The sequence below is a fragment of the Haliaeetus albicilla genome, chromosome 13 (assembly GCF_947461875.1).
Source record: "Haliaeetus albicilla chromosome 13, bHalAlb1.1, whole genome shotgun sequence".
In the NCBI taxonomy this organism is placed as follows: Eukaryota; Metazoa; Chordata; class Aves; order Accipitriformes; family Accipitridae; genus Haliaeetus; species Haliaeetus albicilla.
In genome coordinates, this window is record NC_091495.1 from 11,067,965 (window position 1) to 11,090,209 (window position 22,245).

At 36.3% G+C, this 22,245-nt stretch overlaps 1 protein-coding gene across 5 annotated transcripts in view; it reads left to right on the forward strand.

The window, feature by feature from the left end:
* The window catches only part of USH2A (usherin), a 394,137-nt gene that overhangs the window by 219,649 nt on the left and 152,243 nt on the right, over positions 1–22,245 (forward strand). For all 5 annotated transcript variants that reach the window (XM_069800131.1, XM_069800130.1, XM_069800132.1 and 2 more), the window contains exon 38: positions 14,837–15,016. In XM_069800131.1, the coding sequence (XP_069656232.1) occupies positions 14,837–15,016 (180 nt within the window). The remainder of the gene's footprint in view (positions 1–14,836; positions 15,017–22,245) is intronic.

The following is a 22,245-nucleotide window of genomic DNA, read 5'->3' on the forward strand; positions in this document are numbered from 1 at the left end:
GTATCTATAATTTGATAATGTGGGGGTTATCATCTTTGATCAAAGAGTTGGATTCATTAAATCATTATCTTTTTCAACTGTAACTTAACTACATGAGACCTGGAAGGCCTATATTCAAACCTGACATATCTCTATGGCATATTTTTTTTTTCTTTTTTTTTTTTTTTTTATGTAAGAGATGTTACGCCTCTGAGGGATGAACTCATACGAAACACACTTTCTGAAGCGCGGAAATCCTTCTGCATAAGTATAGCCCCTGGACAGGGCAAAGGATACCACTATGAGAGAGCTGTTTTTTTCTAGTGCTTGTTGTATTTCTGTATTTTTACACTGCCATCCCTAATGTATATTGTGAAACTCTGCTTGATGTGCTGTTATCTTATCAGTGCCCTACTATAGCATATGGTATGTTGAGATAGCAGGTTGATGACATGGAAAGTGTTTAAATAACGTGTAACTTAACACTTTCTCTGTCATGAACTTCTTATTCCAACACTTTAGAGACACCAGCTGATCTCATGCTGAATATTCTATAGATGTCCCCAGGCTTAGCTCCTTTTTTGTCCTGTTCTAAATCTTTCAAATTTCACATATGTATGTCTCTGTCTGACTGTCTTAGTATTTTATGTACGCTGTTTTTCCACCAAATGGATCTGCCACTCATTGTATTTGTTTAAGTTACCATATAACTTTCCATCCAGCTGTTTTTATAAATATGCATACCTTATAGGAATTAAAGTGGACAGCCTGGGAGCTTATTGGTTGTTTAGTTCTTATAATAAGTTGTATTTCGTTCTAGACTGTTTTCTAACAGGGACAGATCATCTTAAATAATTTGCAAAAGATTTAAAGTTGCTGTGGGTTTTTTGGGGAGTGGGGAATATTTATCCTCTTACAGTAAAAACAACAATACATCACTAAAGACTACATTGTAATACATAAAAAGCAAGAGAGAATGATCTAATTGTACAGACTTCTTTAAATTCCTGACTTTTGAATCCAATATAAATGTTTCGTAATGCATGTCTTGGTTTTTCATTGCTGTTTAGTTCTGATACTGCAGATGATACTTATTTTTTGATTTTTAGATACTAGCTTGGCAAGGTCTTGGTAAATAGTGTGCACCTGGTCAACATTTATCAATAGCCAAATTGAAAGAGAAGGAAATGCTATCATAAAGTGATTGAAAAGGTCACTGTGGAATTGCAAGTGTGAAATGTAGATCAGCAGGAGGTACTTTGGATTTTCTGCCAATAGAGGAGGATACTGATAATGGATTTTTCCATAGTTTGACCATGCTTTAACAATGTATGCAAGAGAAATATCTGTATCAATTAGCCTTCATTTTCTAGTTCAACTGTTGATTTTTCTGACAATCTTTCACTTTGAAAGTACTTGTTAAAACACAGGAAGGAGCTTTATTGAGTCTGTTTCACCATTCTGATCTATACAGGTATGTTTTCCAGAAGAGTATTTGTTCCCAGCAAACTGCATATGGGGATCAAATATGAATTTAGAAATCGAGGGCTCTGTCCCAATTCTGCAATGCTCAGGCAACATGTTTTCCTGCAAATACAAGCTGCTTTGCCTCAAGTCATTCAAGTCCTGGTGCCTCCTTGGAAGAAGCCTTAAAGAGGAATTTGTTTTGCAATTAGTTAGTCCAAGGCATGAAATACTAGTATCACCAGATCACAAACAGCTTTTCTCTCTTTAAGAGGAGTTAAAGTTCTTATAATCTGATATACTTCCAATTCTCAAGAGGACTTGAGGGGGAATGAAAGGTGACAGAGTCAGGCTTATTTCCCTCAAGTAGTTTCCGCATTCAGCCCTATTTACCCTCAGGCTGGTTTAGATTAAGTACAGGGTCATTTTTAATTGCATCTGGATATCTGAAATTAAGTTCTAGTACAGGAAGAATCAGGTATTACCTCTTTTCCAGAGGAGAGAGTTGGAGGAAATTCTTATCTTCCTACCTGTGTCAGATGACAGCATTAGCACAAAATGAATCCAAATCTGTAGTCCCCTGGATGTTGTGATGCATGTGAATGCAAGTTTGACATAAAGAGAATCCTTAATTAAGTGTATGTCCTTAGGGAGTTTCACAACACGAAGTTGCAGGGTTATACTCGGAACTCTGTTGCTTGTGAATGTAGAAATCAATGTACATTATTTTCGGTTTGAGGGGGTTGTGGTTTTTGGGGGGGGCGGGGTGGTTTTGGTGATTTGGGGGTTTTTTTTTGTTTGTTTAGTTGGGTGGTTTGGGTTAGGGTTTTATGTTTTTTTTTTTTTCTTTTTTTTTTCTTTTTGTAACTTCTGTTATTGACATTTCATCCAAGGTTCTTACTTTTCAGCAATTTAGTTCATCTGGTATTTTTGTAAAGGGAAAATTATTCATCTGGTAACTCTGCTTTTTTGGAGATACTGTACCAGAAAGCTTCCTTGCAGCCTAGTCATTCTCTTGGCAAACAAGAATTCTGACAGCAGAATACAGCATTTTCTGGTAAAAGGAAAAAAAAAGACAAAACCAACCCTACATCTATAAACAAGTTGACTTTTGCATATATACAATAGAATTTTGTTCATCTAATCTTTTTAGTTTAATATTTACTATATGTAAACAAATAGAAGAAAACACAGACCATCTATTAATTTGGCTTCTATTAGAAGGTTCCTCTTATAATCTTGATTGGGCACAGTGCTTTCAGTACACTCTCCAACCAGAGTTCAAGTAGGGATTGTTAAGAATTGAGCTAGTGCATAAAAGCAATGTCTGCTGGGGGAAGACATGCCACCTGCAGATGCCAACAGAAGTGGGGAGAGGAATGCTGAAGCTCCTTAAAGTTCCTAGGATGTCTAGTGTTGAAGGCTTGAGAATGGAGAATGAAAATTCTGTGGGATGTTATCTTTAAAGATGCAGAAGGTGGTAAGTGTTTTACGTTTGGATCTGACAATTTAAAAACAACACAACAATTCTGAGAAATTACTAAAACATTTCTGAGGGACTTGTTAGGCCAATTTCCATAGTGAATTTCTTTTAGACATGGTTGTTTGCGTAATTACCTCAAAATATAAATATCTAAGTATAGATTTGCATTTACAGTTGCCTCAACTGAATATGCAATACCTGACAATAGATGAAAGTTCAGATGTGTTTTAATATTTGTAAGAAAAATTCTTTTACAGAAATGGCAGTATAGTCATTCCATAAATGTAATCAAAGCATATGATTTATTTTCAAGACAAGCTATTTCTTCAAAAACTTGCTAATTTTTTTTTCTATTGTTGAGTAGTTATTAAGCCTTTCCTCTCATGTAGCTGAACATGCAAGAAGCTTGTACCAAAGAAATCTGAATATTTTTTCCATAGTAGGTAAATATCAGGACAGTGTTCTTCTTGCATTTAATCACTTACCAAAAATGTTTATAATATCATGTGTTCCTGTGCCAGGGACAGACCATCATCTATCTATGAAGGACAGGAAATGTCATTCCAACTTTACTCCAGTAATTTAGGATTGCACAGTAACCCTATACACTCTGCAACCTGAATTCCTCAGTAGTGATCCTTGATTTATTATTTTTTTTAATACATAGGTACACTAAATTTTACTAATAAGAAGAATAATCCTTTCCTCAATAAGCTGTCCCAAGGAGAGTACAGATCCTCAACTTTAAAAGAAGGGTAAAGTTTTCAAAAGGGATATGAATCTGAGAAATTGTGGTGATATTAATGATATTGGTAATTTACCAGTTACCTTTGTAATATATAATGAAATATTTACTCCGTTTCAGTTTGTTGTACTGCTATGATGTTGCACAGTGCCTAAGGTACCTTAGTGCCTTAATGTTACTAATGCTAAGGACCCTGATGCTGCTGAGGCAGAGTTTTCCAGAGCCTCTCTGGAAGTATTTTCTGTTATAGTTCTCATGCTGTTGTTCTTGGATGATTTTTCTCATGGCCTTGCACCTGCAAACCCCAATAGTGTTGTTACAGAGGATCTTCATGGGAGCAGCTATGATACTGTGAGAATTGCCTCTCCCCACCAGGTCTTTACCTCCCAAAACCTAGTACACAACCAAGTCAATAATAGTAATTTAAATGTTTGATAAGGATTATCCATTAATATATATACACAGATGTTTAGTGACCACTGAGTGTACAACACTTGCACCATGTTAATGTACTCCACACAGCACAAATAGCATCATAAATGGGAACAACCAACAGGGAGTTTGAGCAGTTCCCAATGGAAAGTATGTAGTGGCAGAGGGACAGCGTGGCAAAAATCATTCCCACCATGAGCAACAGCATTGGCGTATTTGTCATTGCCACCAGCTGCACCAGAGAGATACCCTCCCCATTCCCAAAGTACGATGCTTTTGTGGGAGTCCTTAGCTGCTTTTCCAAGTCAGCCATTAAGGAGATTTTCATATTTCATCCCCTTCCCTCATTTCATCTGTTTATCTCCTTATTTTTAGCTAAAGACCTCACTAATAAAACTCACTAGTCCTGAAGATGTTTGAGGGTGAAAAAGGGAAATGCATGACCCATTTTCAAATAGCCATGTTTAATCTGTTCACTAGAGCAAGACCTAGGGGTATTTTGGCACTGAGTAATTTGCCATTTAAAGTTTGATTTGCATGGCTAGAAAACTGAGTTTTGCATGCACTTTGGGATGATTATTGGGTAATGTTTAGTCAAGTTTCTGTAGATTCTGAACAGCTTCACGATACACCATCTACTAGCATGATTTTCTTCAGCATCAGATATGCTTTTCTTTTCTGTTCCTTGGTACAGGTGTCTTAGAGGAAAGTAAAATCAAAGCAGTCTCTCTCTAATTTCTACATTGGACTGTTTCTTTGGTGAAGACTCTAGCATCAGACTGTGGATAGTGTTTTAATTGATCTTCTGCATCTCTCTGTTCACATAGTTATGTTTTTGTCACGTGTACACTGGTCTGTTTCTATATTGTACTGCATAATCTGCTTTTTCATGTTATAAAGCAGATACGTAAGGCTGAACCCCGTTTCTGTGAGGAACGCAGTATCAGTTATTAACAGGCTGAAATTCCTAGTGACTGCCAATAACAGGATAGTCTCTGAGACCATCCCTTCTCCCTTGGAATAGTCTAGGGAATACTAGCAATCTTCTGGAGATGGCACTGGTAAACAGTATTGAGTAAAAGGGAATTTGCCAATCAGTTCTTCTATGAAAACAGTCTTTTAGTTAATGAATGTCTTCCAGAGTTTTTAACCCACATGAAAGCTGAGGAAGCTACATTGACAGTGCTTAGGTATCTATGGTAAATCCTAAATGCAAAAAACAGTTTATGACATTGAAGACAAAATGATTAGTGTCAATGATATAAATACTTGACCAAAACAAAATATATATAATCTGACTAGAGCTTCTGCAGATGAAGAAATTGCATTTGGATACTTATTTGTTTGAAACCGACACATACATGCTTGTCTTTAGAGACTAATGTAAAACCCATCTGTTTTCTCAGGTAGAGAAAGCATGATGAAAACTGGGATTTGACAAGCTTTCGTGAAGTTTTTATTTGAACTGTATAAGGGGGGATCAAATTAGGTTTTGACTACATAACAATCTAATGTTACACCAGGAAGATCAAGATGCTATGATAGGTCACCTTTTATAGGGATGATTGTGTGCAGTTGATACGGCTGTTTATGTTACTCTACAAGTTTTTGCCCTAAATAGGCTAGAGGGAGCTACTCTATAAGTACAACAAACACTCACCTGTGTGATTCTATGGTTCTTTCAATCTACAAGTGCATCATTTATGATTCCTCATGTAAGGTGACTGGAAAAGCCAAAAGAATGTCTTATGTCAAATAAAAATCCTAGATCAAGTTTAGAGCTTCATTCCTTCCAAAGTATTACAACTAAGTGTAGTGGCATTTGACAGTATTGACATTTTTTATATGACTTCTTTTGGCTAACTCAGCATTCTGAAAAAAATAAACAGTGTTCTCCCTTTGTGATTGAAAGGGTTAAATAGTACCAATTCATTACCACTCACAAAAGGATTTATTTTGTTCTCATAAATCAGTTTTATTCCACATTTTTATTATTCCCTTGGGTCAGCTGCTCCAATTGAAATCAATACAAGTGCAAGTGACACAATCAATCTAGATATTTGATTATGGATTTGAGACTCCCAGTTCTGCTCTGTGTGTTTAGCTAGTCTCCTTCTGATAGTGTCCCTGGAGAATGGAAAATTCTTATTGGCATCCATGAATTATGAGCATAGATTCAGAAACCAGATACTGTGATAATCTCCATTTATGTACTGCTGCAGCTAGAGAAAGAATGTTCTAGCCATGGAAAAACAAACTTGAAGATTTTTAAAGCTAACTGTTTCTGAAATTTGTTTAGTGTGTAAAATCTCTCGTGAAATAAACTTTATAAAGTTTCATCATTTTTCTATAAAACCCCTCAAACAAAATGGATTAAATCAATAATTATACGCTCTATCATCAACTTACCATCACAATTATAGCAAACATTTTTGCTATTTGATGCCTTCTGGTCATTTATAGACAATGTGATGTTATGCCACTTGGGGTACTAAACTGTGCTGGGACACTTTCTGCTGTTCATGTTGGGATAGGAACACCTGGATACTGGAAGCCTGTATGAAATCCACATAGGCTGGTTCTATTCATAGAATGCTTTCCAGAGTTGGGTGGCCTCACCATGTTTTATGATTTCTTTAGGTTATGGACTGAGTTCTTATAGTGTGTCCCTACAACACTTAGTACAGTGTGCAGGGGGGTCCAGGACAGATGCCCCCTTGGTGCTGTTGCAGCAAAGTGAGTTACAATACAGATGAATATATTTACAGCAGAGATTTAACACTATACTGAATGCACTGTTTTAACTGGAAAGTCTAAATTAGACAGTCTCAATTGCAAGACTTATTGGGTATTTCTCTTTATGAAAGAGTAAGGAGAAAACCTAAAGTAGTAAATAAAATGAAAAAAGTTTCTTCTTGACAGTCTCATCTACTATTACAGAGTTTTTAAGTTGAAAGCCTCATGGCACTGAACTGGAAGCTCAGAAGGGTAGATGAGGCCACACACCAGACGTTCTTCTCTGCCTGCCATCATGACAGAGCCTAATCTCGGCTGCAGTCATTAACTATCCATAGGGTCTGTGCTAACTCTCTTGTATGAGCTTCCCCGTCAAGCTGTGGGCTTTATTCATATTTCAGACCATAGAATTAATGAGCATATAAATGCACATTCCTTTGTGTTTGTAACACTGATGATCACTTATTTCTACTGGCAGGAACATGCTTTAATTGTGATGATTACCCCTGCTTTGCCTTAGGGTTCTTGAAGTATTCTGCAAATTTTCATAGAGTCATAGAACAGCTGATGTCAGAGAGCACCTCTAGAGATCATCTAGTCCAACCCCACTTCTTCAAGCAGGGCCAATTGGAGCACATTGCCCAGGACAGTGTCCAATTGGGTTTTGACTATCACCAAGAGACTCCACAACCTCTCTGGGCAACTTGTTCCAGTGTTTGACCAACCTCAAAGTAAAAAAAGCTATTTCTTAGGTTTAAACAGATTTACTTGTATTTTCTGTATGTACCCAATGTTTCTTGTTCTGTTGCTATATGCTGCTGAGAAGTGTCTGGCTTCTTTACACCCTCACATCAGATATTTATACACATTGATATGATTCTCCCCCCTCCAGGCCTTCTCTTCTTGAGGCTAAACAACCTCAGTTCTCTTAAGCTCTCTTTGTGTGACAGATGCTTCAAGCCCTTAATCATCTTTACATGGACTCCACTCCAGTAAGTCCCTATCTGTCTTGTACTGGGGAGCCCAGAACAAGACGAGCACTCGAGATGTGTCTCACCAGGGCTGAATAGAGAGGAAGGATCCCTTCCCTTGACCTCCTGGCAATGCCCCTCCTGATGCAGCCCATGAGGCTGTTGTCCTTCTTTGTTGCAAGGACTTGTTGCTGGCTCAAGTTCAACTTGTTGTCCACCAGGACCTCTGTCTTTTTCAAAGCAGATAAGCAGCTTTTCAGCATCAGCCCCTAGCCTGTACTGAGGTCCAGCTCAGAGTGATGGACAGAATGTTCAGCATATGCATTCTGTACATCTCAAGACAGTCTAAGATGTCTGTACCAAATTTAAGTCTGTGAAAAGTTGCGGAAGGTGCCTTTGCCTGTTTCAAGGTGAGGGACACTGAGCTGTCAGAGAAACAACTTGAGTAATACAGTCAGAAACTATATCTGGGTCTTTGACCTTTCAGATTTCTGGTGTATGTAGCCATAAGGACTTCTATCTTGTTCTTTAAATATTTTATATTTTTCAGTCTTAAAACTAAAGGCTTCTTTACTTAAGAAGGAAAAAGGAAAAAGCTAGGGTTTTTCAATGCAGATAATGTGAACTGTTCATTATTTACAGGAAAATGAATATTTTGAATTCATAGTTTTTCCAGTTTGCTATAGTGCTTTGAAGTTACCCATCTTGCCTCATCCAGCAACACCCCCTAGCCCATGAGAATGATGGTTTCCTGTGATAACAGAGTCTTTAAATTATGGACTCAGTTTGACGGACTGAGACCATGATATGTCCTTAGGAACAATACGTCTGTCAACTCAGGAGCAGAGGAACAAATAGTGGTTCAGGAGCTTGAGGCGCAAAATTGTCAGTGTATTCGTCTGGAAAAAAACCAAAAACAAAACCCCAAACCAAAAAAAAAAACCACCAGAAAACACAAAAAAGCCCCCAACTCTTTGTTGAAAAGAGGGATGTGGCATCAAAGCATAAAAAACATTTCATAAGATCAGGATAACAATTGGGATGACAATTGGAGAACAGTTCAGTATTACAGTTCATAGGAAAAGAGAGTCACCAATAATGATAAGGAAAGATTTTTAGCTGGCTTTGTTGGGATAATCAAACTAATGGAAAGTCACAGTTTTTTATTCTGAATACTGTGCTAGAAAGAGTGGGAAAGGGAGAGAGAGAGAGAAGAAAAATCTTAGCTGGGAGGAAAGGAGTAGCTTGTGTGGAAGTTAATGAGGCTGAAGAATAGGCAAAACTAATGGACAAAAGAATAAGCTTACAGATGAGGGAAGTGTGCATATTCACAGGATTTCCCCAGAAAGATGTGGTGCCAAAGAGTCAGAAACCAGCACAGGGACAGAAACTGGTGGGCAATGAGGGCAAGGTATGGGGAAGGATGGGTAAAAGGAATGAAAAAGTGAGTTCTTGTTTCATTTTTATTTTGCTATTCTGACATTAACTTTTTCTATGGCCCAAGATAAGATACTTAACCTCTGTATGCACACACACATATAAAGCAGACATAAAAATGTTTGTGCTAGTTAACTAAGTAATCTTTGTATAATTCTTTAGATCCTCATATGAACTGTTCTGTGACCTGGATTTTTGCTACCTTTTTTCTTTGAGCAGTCTTCTACAGTGGTAATAGTTCTGCTTCTATCTGTTTCAATATTGTGGAGCAACATGTTCTCTAATGTAAAAAAGGTTATCAGGACCTGTATGTACATAATGGAAGCAGTATAGATTGGTAATAATAATTCAAAGCATGACACAAAGCCTTAAGCTCACTTGAAAAATACCTTTTGCCATGTAGTAGCACACAATATGTAGTGTACTTTTGTGATTGAAGCCTCATGTTATCTTGAAATAGTGATATTGAAAGAAAATAATAGCTCATTAAACATTTGTGATGATAAGACTTAAGTGTTTCAGGCTGAAGTACCTTTTAGGTGGAAATGTCTCTGAATTTCACAAGCCATGGTCCTATAATAACATTTAAGTTCAAACAAATCAGGATAAGATGAACAGTCAGCTAATTTCTAGGACACTGCAAATAGGAAGAGGTTGAAACCTGTTTTACAAAGGCGGCTTGGTTGTTGAAGTCCCTTAAGAATACAAACAGAAGTATAAGGAAGCTGATTTTTGACCAATATCGTCTGTATTATGACGGCTAGCTCTTGGTGATTAGGGAAAGAAAAGCACATGAGCACCCAGTAGTATTTTTCACTAGCATGGCCTCCTTGCTTTCTGAAGTCAGCAGCATAGTTGTGTCAGTGTGTTTGCAATACTGACACATTAGACTGGTTATGTTTAAACTTATTACTTTAATAATCATAAATGCAGTGGTAGTAATAGAAGTATTTGGTATTTGCCCATGCATATGAAACATGAATTTTTTCTGTTTAATACATAAAAAGGAAACATCTCAATTTATTACATTTTCCCTTAACAACGTTACTTTTGATCCAGATGGAAAGAGTACCTTTAAATGTGGCAAATTCTGGAAAAAAACCCCAGTTTTTAAATGAGATGAATGTGTTTAGTTTGTATTATTTCTTTTTTACATTGCAGTCTTTGTCATGAGAATGCTTTCATGTTGTACCATTTCCTGCGCCCCTTACAACCTTTGTCATATGAATAAGATATCAGAATGCTAATGACTAATATACAGTATTCTGTGTCTGCTGATACTATACTGTACTACCATGACCTTTGCAATATTATGTATTCTGATTGGCTGTCCATTTCACCTCTTCCCCACAAGTTAATAAGGCTGTAAAAAGGAGAGAACTTGAAATGGCCAGCCAGTCAAATTACAGAATATTGAAAAGGTCAGAGCAGTACAGCACACAGAAAAAAATTATGGAATATATGAGGCATTAAAATTCTTGTGACAATGATTATAACAAGAATGGAAAAGGATACCCATTTATGTTATTTCAATCTAGTGAACCCCATAGGATGATGGACCCAGGACAGCAGTAATTTACGCACCACCGACCCACAGGAGCTTTATTCACCTATTTACAGGGGTACTCAGTAACGGGAATGCACATCTGCTTGGGAGCCCCTTCAAAGTGTCCACCCAAAACCATAGTGAACCTTCAAACACAAATACTCACCAGCTAGAGTGCTATGTGAAGCTTAGCACTTTTAAACATTGATTTTGAATGGAACATGTGTTTGTGTATCTTTTTAATGTAAGCGTGTTTTATTACTTGACTTTGTTTCAAGTATACGTAGTTTTTAAGTACATATATGGATAGTCTTTAGCCCTAATTTCTTCTTTTGGATAATATTTTCCTGAAAAACTGAGATACTTTGATCTGGTATAAACCAGGAATAAACTGGGATCAGTACAGGCTTTTCTCAAATACCAGACTTGGCCAAAGAAGTTCCTCAGAAGTATTGGAGGAAATACGGAGAACCTTATGAGCAAGAAATCTAGTAAAAGAACAGAACCATCATGATGCAAAAATATGGAAAGATTAAGGAGCATGGGGAAGCCTTTCATGTCTGCAAAGGGTTTGGTCTTTTTTGAGAGGTTATAGGAAGTGGTGGGTCTGAGCCCCATTCCATCTGAATTCATCTTTTGGTACCGGAGCTTGCGTGTCGAAGTGTTGAAGGACGTGGTGAGCCACTTCTAGTTTGTTTTCTGCCTCCTTAGTTAGGTTGTTCATGTTAGCTGTGTCTTGAAGGGATCTTGCTTGTTGGAGTGCTAGTAACTGTTCATGGCAGGAGTTACAAGGCAGAAATGTGCAGGAATGAGGAGGTATTCCAGTAGAAACCACTTGTCTGAAGTAAAACAATGTCTCTTAGGACTTCACCAGTGTCTGAGGCAGCTGCTGTTTAGGTCTACAGCAGACTGGCTGGTAGGCCACAGTAGGACCTGTGAGCTGGTTGGAGAGAAAAACATGCATGAAAAATGGAAAAAGAGAAGCCTCATCCACTTATACTCACAAATAGGGTCCACACTGAAGCAGTCTAGGCAGGAATGGTACAGAGTGATATGACAGGGTTATCACTGTATCGCTTTCTGTCAGGCTGAACCTATGTGTCTGCATTTTCCAGCCCACTGAAAGCAAAGTTTAAGCAGTGAGAAGTGGCAAAACTGCATATTGCAAGTCATCCACAGCAAGACCTGCATTTTAAAAATGTTCTTCTAATATTTTACTTGCTACTAGCAGTAAGTTGCTTGACTGGGAACTGGAACAAAACACCTTTTGTCTGTGTAAAATTCAAGTTAGGAAACTTGCAAGTACTCCTCAGCTTTTTATTAGAAGCAACGAGAAATTTTGAACTGCCATGTTGTCTGTCTCATTGTAAATTTGCAAGTTCATTTTTGAGCTGAATAAAATGGTTATGTAATTACATACTTCTCCTAATTATTGAGTAATTATATACTTCTTATAATTGCCGAGTAATCACTCTGCTATAACTAGAATTTAATGTTACAACTAATTGTATAATTACTGTATATTAATGTTGTTATCCAGGCAACTTGGAATAGAGTGTTATCCTTTTAAATCCTTTTCTGTTACTCGAAACTGTATTTTTAAAAATATAGTATAGTTAGCCATTGGAAGAAAGATTAATAGTGGAATAAAAATATCAGCAGAGGAAGTACGTGCTTTCATTCTGGGCTCAGGTGGATGAGAATAAAAATATTAACATGTTAAACCTGTACTGTAGATAGAAAAAGTTTAATTTTCTCATGAATTGGGCACATAAATTGCTGTTAGGGAGCCTACTTTTATGCTTGAGGTTTGCATTTATCCAATGTGCCTTGATCTGTCAACACTGGATTTTTAAACTTTCCTACACATTTTAGGTGAAATATTTTAAAAATGCATCTCTCTTCACAGCCAGATGAGTCCTTAAGTGTTACATGTCACTAGGACCTTAAGAATGTATATGTCACTTGGCCATTTCTAATGGCTTCATTGTTGTTAATAAAACAATAGGTGCATATAACAGTCACGTGTTGTTGGGTGGGCATTGCAAATAAGTTGCAGACTGCCCGGTGGTGCACAGAAAAACTGTGATAGATAATAGGAGAAATGTGCTTTGCTGGATTGTATCTACCCCCAAATCACACAGAGGGACAGTTCCACAAAGGTGCAGAAGGAGGGTTTGGTATACAATTTAAGAGCTGACATCAAGTAATGCAGATGCATTTTTTTAGTGCTGGCCGAGTAGCCTGGGTACATAAGAGTAATCTCAGACAAAATAACTTTGCTTCTGCAGAATTGCTATGTCTGTATATGGAATGTGTAGAATGTGTAAAAAATGGTTGATCTTGCATGATAAGAAGCTTTGTCTCCATTGCTGTTTAGAAAATGGGGTCTCTCGGACTAATGTAAAATTCAGTGAAATCCAAAATAAATCCATCGGGTTTCATGAAATTATTCTGCATTCACACTACTGTGGCCTGTTCAAGCAGTCTGGTGCTATGATATGGTGTTATCCAGGTAGAATTTGAGCAATGAGGAACTAGACTACAAGGCAGATTTATAATAAGAGTTTTATAAAACTGTTCCCCCCCCCAAAAAAAATCAGAAAGTATGTTTGCCATATGTTACCAGCAGAATAAATGAAAACACCCTTTGTGCAGCTCTGTGAACATCAAAATAATGGAATGGCTTAGATGTGTACCGTAAGTGAATCACAGGCTGTTTATAGGAATCCCCAAATTAGAGCAAGGTCCAGATCACTCACTCACGGTAAAATGTAATGAGAGCATGAATGAAATGTACTGTGCGTATGCACGTTAGTGCACATGATAGAAATATGGAATATTTGAAAAACACTTTCAGGTTTAATAATATTTCAGTTTTAACAGTTCATTTGAACCTTGCATAAAAATGAATAAACCCAATGAGTTTCACTTAAAAACTTAATTAAAAGAGAGTTTCTAGGTTTTTTAAATTCTTTCTTATTTAGATTTTGTAGAAGACTTGGATGTGAATATTCAATCTTCTACCTGTGACAATGCCTTAATTAATTTACGGTATTTTTAATAGTTATATTCTGTTTAATCTCATTCTCATACCTGTGTTCTGAGACTTGTGTGATTCTGCTGTTGTTTGTAATGCAGAATTTTCGTCGACTTCAATGTGAGAGCTCTCCATGGAATGATGGATAGTAGTAATAATATTAATCATTTATATAGCACTTTATATGTTCAAAATATTGGATAATCTTTAAATGAGCTCATTTTTGCTCTCAGATACGTGAGTGAAATCTTCATTGAGTCAAAAAAAATTGTTACCTGACATACGATTTTTTTTTTTTTTTTTAATTTTCCAGTCTTAACTCATCAGGTATTTTGAAAAGGTTTATTTTGTTATTTTTGTAGGGTAGATAGAATATTGTCTTATCTTAAGTTTGCGATCTTAAAAGATTTGTAAAGGACATGTAGGTTGCTGTGGTGTCCTCTGATAATTTCAACTGATAAACCGAATACTTCAAATCCTTGTATTATCTTTGAGAGGACTGCAGGCCATGCTGAAAAGCAAGTGTTTCTTACTGCATGTGACTAATTTTTACGTATGCAGTTAGCTTATAAACTAAGTAAGTTTTTTTCTAGAGTTTTTCTAGTGAAGTGTTTTTGTAGTGAATTCAGGAAGTTTTACCAGTTTTTCATAGGCAGAATAATTAACCTTAATGTTTTGAATTTGCAGTTATTACACAACTGTTTTAGAACTTGAGTAATTTCTGAAGACTGGCTTCTGTTTGGAGTATATAACAGTCAGCTTTGCAACTGCATGGTTGGTTCATTTATTTTTCAAGTTTTACAAGTACCACAAACTGTTGGCAAAAGGAGGAGAAAATGGTGAATAATACTTGTTCTTCCAAACAGGCTGGGTTTTGGTGCCAATGGTATCAATGGCAACTTTTCATTTGAGTAGAAATAAGACTTGGTTCATAAAGACAGTGAATCGTAGCAGATGCAAGTCTAACATTTGTGTCCCTCCCCCCCCTTTTTTTTCATAACAGCTAATGCTAATTATTCTATTGTAAATGGTACTCGGATGTTATGCAGCAGCAACGAATCCAATGTATGGGTACCCGTTAAAGGACTGATTCCGTTTTCTAACTACACAGTACAAGTGAATGCTTCCAACAGCCAGGGCAGCTTGATAAGTGATGCTATAACAATAGTCATGCCTCCAGGAGGTAAGTATGAAAAAGTGCTTTTTCTGTGCATGTAACAATTACACAAATACTCTGCTGAGCAAACCGGTATTTATTATTGGAACTGAGGACTGGAAGTTCAGAAGAATATGTTTGCATTAGTAGTTCTTACTAACAAAGTTGTTCTTTTCAGCTTCTAATTTGTCACATTGCTCAATTTAAGAACTAGGGAATGAAAACAGGTAGTTGCATAGATAACATGTAGGTGAGAAATGCATTATATACTTAATTTTTTTTCCTGTGAATGGTGGTGTATTCTATCACAGACAGCTAATCTAATCTAAGAATATAGAGAAAGTCGCCTGCATTTTGTAATCTGTTTTAGAATAAAAGTTAAGTGCTGACAAAGCGCACTTACTGGATGGACTTAGATAATTTGTTTCATAATAGTGGTATAAACCATTGGTAATATATTGAGCCAGAATCCACAAACTGGTGTAGCTGTTGGCAAGTCAATTGCCATGTGCTGATTTACAGTGAATGAAGCTCTAAGCCACTTTGGATTTTATCTTCACAAAAAATTGAAGTAAGAGAACTGAGCAAATAATCCCTAAACACTCTGCATGTTTTTGGTTGTTTTGGTTTGTTTTTGGTTTGTTTGGTTTTTTGGTTTTTTTTTAAATGAAAGCTTAAGTTTACAGCTGATATATATGTGTTCCTTTTGCATTCTATTTTCATGGACATTCTAGTGAATTAGCTTTTGTTGAACAAATGCCAGTGGAAACAATGAATTTAAAGAAATTTTGAATTCCAAAGTGAGAGCCCAACAAAACTTGATCTTGAGAGGTGTCTAGGTGTAGCTGATGAGCAGGAATAGTGTAGAGTGACGCACATATAATTTGAAAGTAAAAAAATAAAAAATAAAAAAATAAAAAAAAAAAACCCAAACAAAAAATCCCATAAACCTTACAGCTCAAAAATACAATTACACTTGGAACAGTTTGCTGTTGGTTGGTTGCTGTTGGCAGATGGATTGGTTTTGGGGCCAAACCAACAGAAAGGCTTGTGAGAAGTGAATACATAAAAGGCAGAGTTTGTACAACAGACTACTGAGCAAGAAGGAAAAGGTAAATTCCTAGCACATTTTATACTCTTCCAATCTGATTGCCAAATTATACCTAATATTAACAAATATACATTGTCATATAATAATAAAACTGCGTCTGAGTTTTACTGCTCACTTAAGACTGACATTTCTAATCCCAGTGTCACACTTCAATTTTGCATGTAGAAATTACAAAATTCGGTAGTGAAAATTTTACTATTAAGAAGAATTTTACTATTAAATAAGAAGGTAAAGGATCTTTAAAGATAGGCAAGGATGTGCACAAGTTTATGACAGCCATTAAGATACACTTTCTTTCATCATTAGATTGTTGTTGATTACAATTAGAAAACTTATAGCTTTGAAATTATCTTTTTTATGACCTTGTGGTAGTTTAAAAGCAATACCTCATTGATTAAATAGGTTTTAGTTCATGCTTCCTTTTAGTTAATGATCTGAAAACATATTATCCTGATTTACACATAAAATCATGCTGAAAAGCATGTGGCATTCACTAGGATATGTGTGTTTAAGTAGAATTAAATTAGCAGTGAGAGTTATTAAAGAAATCTTCCATACTATTGTCCAGTGGACTGTGATCTGTAGTGAAATGAATAATAAATGAAGCACTGCATATGAGAGAAGTACTCTCACACACACTATATCCTCACTATATGTGTACACACATAGAGACACACAAGTGTATATCTAGGACAATGTATGTTTACTTTACTATGATGTTTATTATAATTACTCTCTGAATGCCATACAATTCCATTGCATGCTAAATTATGGGTATAATGGTAATTTTACACTGGGCTGTATTCAGTGCCTTCACTTACAAACACTTTCTAAATCATTAAATGAAATCTAGATGCTACTAAAATCAGAAGGAGTTTTATTTTTTACTTCAGTGGCCAAGATTTCACTTTGACAGAAGTTTTGTTTGATCAAAGAGTGAAAGACTTCTCATTATATACAAAATCACAGCCTTTTAATGAGTGTTAAAATGTAGCGTTCTCTTTTCAAGGGTAGAAAAAAAGCTGTTTCAGAAATTTGCATTGTGGGGAGTACTTCATGGAGCTTGATGGAAGATTGTATAAGAGAGAGAGTGGTAGAGGACAAAGGAGTATTCCATTTTGAAGTTACTGCAGATCACTGTTTTTCAATTATGATACAAATTTTCTTTCAACATGCATTTCTTTTGTTTCATTTTTTATTTAAAATGTAATGCACATAATATAAAGCACACTAAAGATTTGGTGTTACCTGATTGAATATATCTTAATTTCTCATCAAGCTGATTTGCCATGCTTAAAGTCAACACTTAAAAAAAAAAAAAATCTTAGAAATAAGGAATATATTTTATCTAAGCTCTTGGCTAAAATTGCAGTGCAGGTTCAAGAGTTCTTGGAAAGATTAAAAAAATAAAAACTGAATCCAAATGTTAATCCATAAATATGAAACTTTCTTTTGACCCTTACCCTGTAGTGGTCTGGAGTTACTAATGGGGTTAGGATTTCAACTCTTAATGGGACTTGGTGCATTAGTGTTTTGTATGCATGGAATTCAGCATTCAGTTTAATAAGTGGTTGACATTGGTGATGTCCCTTAATTTGCTTAAATCTAATTGGCTCTTTTATCAGTCAAACCTGTATGGATTGGCAATTGATCAGAAAGGGTCAGCCATGACTGTGCATGTACTTAAATGCTGGAACCACCAGTTAAAGTCACTGTTGCATAATAAGAAGCTGAAACCATGAGAACAAATGATCTTCAGAGTCGGAAGGCAAAAGAAAGCGGAGAAGTTTTTCAGGATGTTCAAGTTCAGAACAAAGGCATTATGGAGTATATAAATTTTAAATACACTGCTTTTTGCCTCAAGACTTAAAGCTTTTTTTTCCAGATGAACTGAAATCTTGTCTGAAACTGTCTTTGTTACATCAAAGAACTGCACAGAAAGCTAAAAGAGATGGAAGAAGCATAAAAGGGCATAGTTTAAAATGATTAGTGACAAATTTCATACTGCAGAGGTAGAAGTAAATTTTTTTGAGTTTTATATTTTTTCCAAAAAGAATAAATTTGTTCTATTTATCTTGTCCTAAACTGCATTGGTAGAAGTTGTAAAAAATAATCTACTAGCCAGTGCTTCACATTAATTTGAGGATGCCAGCCGGTAAAAGATCTGGAGAACAAATTGGTTTAGAATTAATTTAATTAGGTGAATGAATTGAAATGATACAACGGATGTAAAACTGCAAAAATCTGGGAGAAAATCTTCTGTATGGAGTCCTTGGTTATATATTTTTCTTCTTAATGAGTGCTATTTCTGATGTAGTGGCACATAGAGGACCCCGTTAATTTAGGATTGCTTTGTAATAAGAGATGGTAAGCTAACAGAAAAAGTCACAGTCACTACTGGTAATAGTTTATACTCTAGTTAAATCCATTTGTTCCCTTTCTTTGACCACAAAAGCCCTAGTATGGAAGGGAATGAGAAGTCCTGTATGCAGAAAGGAAGAAGATAGATTATGTTGAAAAAATATGTGCAAAGAGAGATAGCAGAGAGAGACAGGCTGCTGATCAGATGGGTACCAGGAAGGTGGAGGCTCAACCATCATCTCCAAAGCACAGCAAAGGACTGGATCCCCAAGTATTGCAAGGGGTATGAAGCTTGTTGTGGATGGTAATTGTGTATCACATTGCAGAGTTGTCTTTGTGTGGTTACAAACCATTAACTTGGTGCTGATTTACCTATAGAGAAGAGCCTGAAAGAATTTATATATATTCCCTATGTAAAACATACAAGGGAAGATACTCTAAAAAAAAAAAAGAATTTGCCTAAGCAGTGAAGTGTCTCTTTAATCTCTTCTGTAATTTATGAAGTATGTTTTTCATTTATTTGGTCTGTCTGTGATGTGCACAACATAGGAACGTGTAGCTGTGAAAGATGTCAGATTTTGCCTTGGACTTTTAAGCACCTGCCCTTTGCTGGTCCCTTGTTTGCATATGGGATGCTGCATGCCCCTGCCTACAAGTTTCGACTAGTTCTCAGCAGCAAAAAGTGAGCCTACATACTTGTAGCTGTTGATGTTTGTTTGACATCTACAGAGGATGGTGTCCTGCAACCAGAGGATTTCAGCCACTGTTAGTTTAGGTAGCAACACCTCTGAGATTGGATATTGAACCATGCCATAGGATCATTGATCTAATTACGCAAACAAATAAGAATCGCATCATACAACTTATATTCACATCTGAAAGCATTTGCTTATGCAAGTTGATCACTGAAGCCAATAGGCCTCCTTAGATGAATGCATATTCAGTAAACAAAGCAAACTGATGCCGTTAGGCCAGAATTATTTAGGAAGAAAACCCACACCTAAATATGCTAGAGTTTTCCCTGTGAGAGGTTTGTTTTTCCATGATGCTCAGTATCACGTTGAGTCACACCATAAAACTTTCTTTGACAGAATTTCCTTTACTTCAAATTTCAGATACTTCTGAGACATTAGTTGTTTTTCTCAATTCTCTCCTTTTTTCTAGTCTGTCTTTCTTTTTTTTTTTTTTAAATTTTATTTTTCCTATAGACTTAGACTAAAATCCAACAGGATTCTTTTTGTTCTATATCTTCTGTTTCTTTTTCACTTTTTTTCTCTTACATTCTCTTATGTCACTTCTTGTAAAGGTAGAGTAGTAAAAACAGAATTTAAAAATGGAAAAAAGTAAATGAAAGGTAGTTTAGGAAAAAAAAAGATTCTGGCATCATTCTATTTTAGTCATTGCAAAAAAATTTTATTTTAAAAAATTCCAAATTCTCAAACATCTGCATTATATCTCTATAACTTCAGAATAATATAATCTCTGATTTTGATGAAGAACAGGAAATGTTTAAACAAAATTGTTGCAAACAAGTCGACAGGGGTGGGGAGTGTTAACAGAAAGTTCTTGATGAAAAATTGTGACCGTATCTTTTCTAAAGGTAGTTTAAGGAGAGAGCAGCTTAGAGTAGGGAGGGGGAAGGAGCTCTCCTACATCCCTCATCAATGACCTAGCTAATTAAAGAGTGTCAGTGGCAAGCTGTGTAAATTGTCCATTCCAGTTCCTTTTGCCCAGAAAGATGATTTCATGGGGATATAAGGGTAGGATTGCAAAAGTGCTTGTGTGGAAAACTGGGAGTTGTTCTAATGAAACAATAATTCTTCTCTAACCTCTGCAGTATTGAACTGATTGTCATTTTCATTAGTTCTACTTTCTTCTTTTATTCCCCTCTCCCAGTCTGTTCAGCACATCTTTCAGTGAGCTCATACTGTGTCTATTCTTGGTTTTGGATGGGTGTTTGGGGTGGCAGGAGAAGAGAGAAGTAAGCCTCATTCCTGAAAGGTTGTGTCGTCAAACTCCGGTGATGAGAGGCACAGAGGTGCCCACTTTACTCCTCACTTTCCTAAATCGCAGCCAGTTGGGGCTCAGCCTAACTCCACACATCATAAAGGACCACCTCAAGGTTGCTTTCAATTGAACCTTAGTGTAAGTCCCTACTCATAAAACTGAAGTGTCAGAAGGCAATAACACTCCAACTATGTCTTTTTTTGTTCTGATTGCCTCCTTCCCTTTGCCCCTGCACCCTGTCCTTTTGGGACTAGGCAGGTCGCCCATAGTTACAGCTATGCTGTTACCATGCTCCAGACATAAGACAGCTGTATTTATCAGCTCTTACGTTGCTTTCTGTCTTCTGGAGCTGCATGAAACAGGGCATGGAGATCAAAACTGCAGTTTAGTTGCCTAGAAGAACATGGATGTTTTTGCTTGCTTGGGGACTGCCAGATGAGAAAGGGAGAACTGTGCAACAGCTCGAAATAGCCAGTTGATCATCTATAAGCAGGCAATGAACCTCATTGTAGAGGTCTCATTCCAGGTCATTCCAAAACCTTAGCCTTAGCATGAGGTCCAGGTGGTACTTAAGATCTCTTGGAAGAAATCTGCGGTAGAGCAGATTTCACACTGGAAAACCACAGCTTGATTGTACTTCTGAAAAACAGAACTACATACAGAAGTGGGAAAAATGGTCTGTTGTGGAATTTAGCAGCAGATCATTATTTAAAATGATTACCTACCATCGCATAAACGTATTCTGGACCAATTTCAATTGTACATAAAAAAGTCACAATTTAGATGAAGTATGCTATTTTTATATAAATCTTAAGCCTATTCATGGTTAGGTTTTGTTGGTTTTTTTTTCATTCTGTGTAAATCTGAACTAAACTGGTCAGTACTCTAAAGTCAACATTCTTTATGTGATAAATTGGGTTCTTCTGATGAAGGAATTCTACAATAAAATGACATTGAAATTCCTAGTGAAAACATACAGAACACATTTGAAAAATCACACCATGAATTTTGTCTTTTAAACCATTTTCCAGATATATGCAAGTGTTTGTTAGGAATTGGATCAATTTTTGTGTTACTTGGCTACTATGATTTGCACTGCTTTTCTAAAAAGCTCACTTCATTGTATTTAGACAACTTCTGCCGCTGTACTTTCCAGAATAAAATGGCATTTTCATTAGCTGTCAGCAAAGGCAAATGTCTGTAGGTTGTTTTTTGGTTGTTTGGGTTTTTTTGGTTTTTGGGTTTTTTTGTCATTTCATTCTGTACTTTCTGCACTTGAAGCATCTAGATTACGGAAGTTAGCCTGCTGATCATAAAGCACTTGAGTAAAGTGGCAAGGGTTTTTTGGAGCTACTTTGCACAGTTGAGGAAGCTTTGAAGTTCTTCTCTTTGCAATGAACTCTGTAAGCCTCCAGCAAAGTTCCGTCACCCTGTTACATATTCGTCACGTTTCCATATTTAAAAAAAAAAGAAAAAAAAAGCTTAAGGGGAGAAGAATTAAGGTCTCTTAAGATATTGCTGAGTGTGAAATGTAGGGGGAACCAAATCACTATTCTCTTCCTCTCTTTAGCTGGGGACAAAACTAGAGATGATCTTTCTTAAACATCATGGTCATAAAAGTGCTTTTGCTTTTTTTGCTGGTTTCCGTTATGGTTAAAGATAACTATTAACTCCTATTTGGGAGTTTTTTGTGTAGTTTGGAAATAGATCTGGAATTGAATTTAAAAGATCTTAAACTTTGTATCTGCATCCTTAAAATACTTTGCAGAATTAAAAT